The 3,772-nt window shown below is 43.5% G+C and overlaps 1 protein-coding gene across 1 annotated transcript; it reads left to right on the plus strand.

The window, feature by feature from the left end:
• The first annotated feature begins 2,559 nt into the window (after positions 1-2,559).
• Positions 2,560-3,772, plus strand: LOC108910035. The gene is made up of 3 exons (XM_018714527.2): positions 2,560-3,508; positions 3,573-3,638; positions 3,698-3,772. The coding sequence occupies exons 1-3, from the start codon at positions 3,250-3,252 to the stop codon at positions 3,751-3,753; spliced, it is 381 nt and encodes a 126-aa protein (XP_018570043.1). The 5' UTR covers positions 2,560-3,249; the 3' UTR covers positions 3,754-3,772.

Below are 3,772 nucleotides of genomic sequence, written 5' to 3' on the forward strand. Positions count from 1 at the left end.
AAAAACAGGATTAAGAGGAGTGGAGCATACTTTCCTTGTCAGATGTAGCTCAAGGACAGCTCCTCCATCCTGCCGAATCTTAGCTGCCTCCTCTTCTTCTCTCCCAGTAGTAACCTCATCTCGGGAACCATGCTGGTTTTCTTCCTCTTTTCTTAACTGTCCTCCTAGTAAATTTGGACGTTGTATCCCCGATGGTCGTGGTGACGGCGCTCTTCTCCTTACACCTCTCAATGGATACTCATATCTCCGTCTTAAGGGAGGGTTTTCCGGATCCGAATCGGGGTAGGCGAAGCAATCCAGTTCATCGTCAGTATCCGATTCAGATGTACCACTTTCTTCTCCCTTGTTGACTGGGCCCATCACTCGTTCGGGCTCTGGTCCGGGTTCAACCCTTGGCAAATGTCTTGGGTCTTCATTTCTTTCTTCAAATTGAGGACGCCCATGCCAAGGCCTCAGGTCGTCCACATGTAACAGCACTTGTGATGTGACTCGGTTTACTTCATATACATTCAGTCCGCAGACTTTAACAACGGTATATGGTCCAATTCAAGGAGGTCCTAACGGTGTTCGCACTCCGGTCGGGTTCCGAGTCGGCACTTTCTCTCCTACTTGGAATTGGACTTTAAGCCGATCATTCCTGGGATAGTTGTCATGATTAAGTCTCTTGTCTCCTTTGAATGTTTCTCAATCGCTCCTCTCTCTGAATTGGGTTATTCTGGACGGGTCGTCGAACTCCCGGGTGTCCCCACTCGCCCGGTTGGGTTATCGGCGCTCCCAATAGCGCTATACTCGAACTAACCCCAGTCGCTGAATTAACCCGATTTCTCAATGTCACCAAAGCTAGGTCTACGTGTTCATCCCACCGGTTCTCTGCGGTTCGCTGGCAGCCAATCCGGAGGAGTTTCTTTAACTCTTGGTTCCTCCTTTCGACCGGATTGGCCCGCTGGTGGTACACCGGTGAGAAGTACTGGAGGATGTACTTCTGCTGTAGATATCTATGCCACAAATTACTTTTGAAAGTAGGCCCATTGTCACTAATCACCATTTCAGGGTACCCCCATCGTCGAAACACTTGCTCACAAAAATTGATTAGGGTTCTCGGAGTCAGTATTGGTACCGCCTCCGTCCATTTTGAACATACATCCATGAGCACCAATAAGTATTTATTCCCTTTAGTCATCATTTCATATGGACCCATCATGTCGATGCTTATCACCTGCCACGGTCTTCGCGGGGATCGGGGCGTCAATGGTGCTCGCTCCTGCCACGCTCCACCATGCTTCGTAGCGGCGCAGATAAGGCAATGCCGCACGTACGTTGTTTCCTCATAGCAGGCCAGTAGTATAACGCAGCAACTGATCGTATGGTCTCATCTCGACCCGGATGCCCCGCCTCTGGATAACGTGATATCTATACATCACCTCTCTCCAAAAGTTAACGGACACCACCAATCGTAACTCATTTTCCTTTTCCCCAGTGTACCACACCAAACCGTCCCGGATGATATACTGATCCCTAAGTGTCTTTTCCCATGGTAAGTTCGCTTCTTCTTCCCCGGCTTGAAATCTTTGGATTCTAATTCGGGTCTCCCTATACTCCGGACTCTCTTTTTGCGCCTTCACAATACGATCGTATAATGGTAGTGGCGCTTAGTCATCAATCTGATTTAACGACATTTCCTGGAGAAAAACGGGCGGTATTCGGGAAGTAGTCTTAATATCGGGTTTCACGTCTAATCGGGTAGTACTCAATGACATCGGGACGTCTCGCACCTCTACATTTTGAGATGGGGGACTAATTCTCTTTTCGTCAACCTGTTCTGCTATTTCTTCACACGGATTCCGACTCAAGAAATCCGGAAGATTGTTATTCTTTCCTGGATAATGTTCCACCCGAAAATTGAACTCTTGTATCTGGTTAACTTAGCCCTTCCCTCTTTATAACGGTCGAGCTATAGCAGGGCCTGACTATCGGTTCTTAGCACAAATTCTCGGTTTTCAAGCAGGGGCCTGTATCGCCTGCATGCCCAGACGGCCGCCAGGACCTCCTGCTCGTTACAATGGTATCGGGTCTCCGCCCTACTAAATTTCGCACCAGCACATGAGATTACTAATTTCTGTTTTTCGGGACCTTTTTGGTACAGGACCGCCCCCATTCCAATGGCGCTAGCGTCCGTTTTCAAAATTAATTCTTTCTCAAACTCGGGTCTGTGTAACTTTAGTGGCTGTATTAGGGCTTGTTTCAATTATTGGAAGGCTTCTGCTTCTGGGCTCCATTTGAACTTACGTTTCCCCAAAAGATTCGTCATTGGTACTGCGATTCGGGAGTAGTTCGGGACATATTCCCACAACCAATTAGCTAATGCCAGAAATTTCTGAAGATCCTTTTGAGATGTTGGACTTTGAAAATGCTGGACTTTCTCGAGATGTTTAGTTTGGGCCTCGTTATGCGATGCTGTGTTTAATAAAAAGTATATTTAATATATATAATTACAATCTTGTTTTGCATATCAAATCATTTCGAAGTAATTGCTGTTGATTTGTGAAACACCAACAGAATTGTTTGTGGACAAAGACAATAGTGAAAAATTCCCGCATTTTTTCACATAGGAATGTTCCATGTCTATCTGCAGCACATACATTGTCCCAACAATCATGCGAATATGTTTGACAAACAACACAACGCTGTCTCAGGGGGTGATCTTCTATCCTACAGCGTTCACAGCGGTCCCTAACAATACCAAAATTTGTGAATTTTAATTCCTGGCACTTTTCACATTTAATCCTTCCCGATACTTCTACAGACATCTGATCTTTTGCAACACACATCGGGCAATGTCCCGTACAATCGTTAATGTTCTATTTTTTACATATGTCGTAACAGTTGTGACATGTAAATAAATCATTTACACGAAAAGGAAGCGCCATTACTTTAACTTTTGAATCCCACTAGTTCGAAAATGGCATTTTTTGATACTTTTGATTCACTAATTGAGATGTTAAAACATAATAAACTCCTCCTAATTCGATAAACCCTTATATAGCTATATAAACCCCCTTATTACCCTTATTAAGTATATCATACAAAAAGAAATTAATAATCCCTCAATGTCATTCAAGGTCGTTTACAACACATATCAGATCGAATGGAACTATAACATGTATATGTCAAATGAATGTCAGCCACATATAGCTATATATGGGTTTAAAATTTATCAAGTAGTATCTTGAAAGAAACTGTAGTGACAACATGGAAAACAGAGGAGTGTTGTCGTCTTACGTTGAAAGAGTAGAAGCAGATTCCACAACGTTTCCGTTTCATGAAACGGGGAGTGCCCCAGCTAGAAAATGGTCGTCATCGTGGAGTGACAGCACGGTGACGTTGTATGATTTAGAGATGGAAAATTGTGTCGATCAAGAACCAGATTCCACAACGTCTCCGAAGAGGTCTGGGTCAACAACACCACCGAGGATGTCCAGATCAACAGATGATTTGAGCGATAACGATGGTATGAAAATATGTTAAGTTTACAAAAAATATTTATTTATTTATTTATTTTTGCAAAATTACAGATGGACAGTCTCTGGATAGTTCACAGTCGACTGCATCTGATGGCTTGATGTTGGATGGTGTGGACGGTATGAAAATGATTGAAATGTAAAAAAAATAATTGTAATAATTTCTTTGTGTTTTACAGATCGCGTAGAAGCGTGGTTGAGTATTTTGGTACGCGTCATGCAGAATGTGGAGTAGGAGAAAATTGAAGATTAAA

This window comes from Anoplophora glabripennis, unplaced genomic scaffold (genome assembly GCF_000390285.2).
Source record: "Anoplophora glabripennis isolate ALB-LARVAE unplaced genomic scaffold, Agla_2.0 scaffold513, whole genome shotgun sequence".
Taxonomy (NCBI): Eukaryota; Metazoa; Arthropoda; class Insecta; order Coleoptera; family Cerambycidae; genus Anoplophora; species Anoplophora glabripennis.

What these genes read in the sequence shown, in the direction of transcription:
- LOC108910035 (XM_018714527.2), top strand. Translation starts at nt 3,250, where the DNA reads ATGGAAAACAGAGGAGTGTTGTCGTCTTACGTTGAAAGAGTAGAAGCA. An exon ending in TGATTTGAGCGATAACGATG is followed by an intron (nt 3,509 to 3,572) that starts GTATGAAAATAT and finishes GCAAAATTACAG; the next exon opens with ATGGACAGTCTCTGGATAGT. An exon ending in GATGTTGGATGGTGTGGACG is followed by an intron (nt 3,639 to 3,697) that starts GTATGAAAATGA and finishes TGTGTTTTACAG; the next exon opens with ATCGCGTAGAAGCGTGGTTG.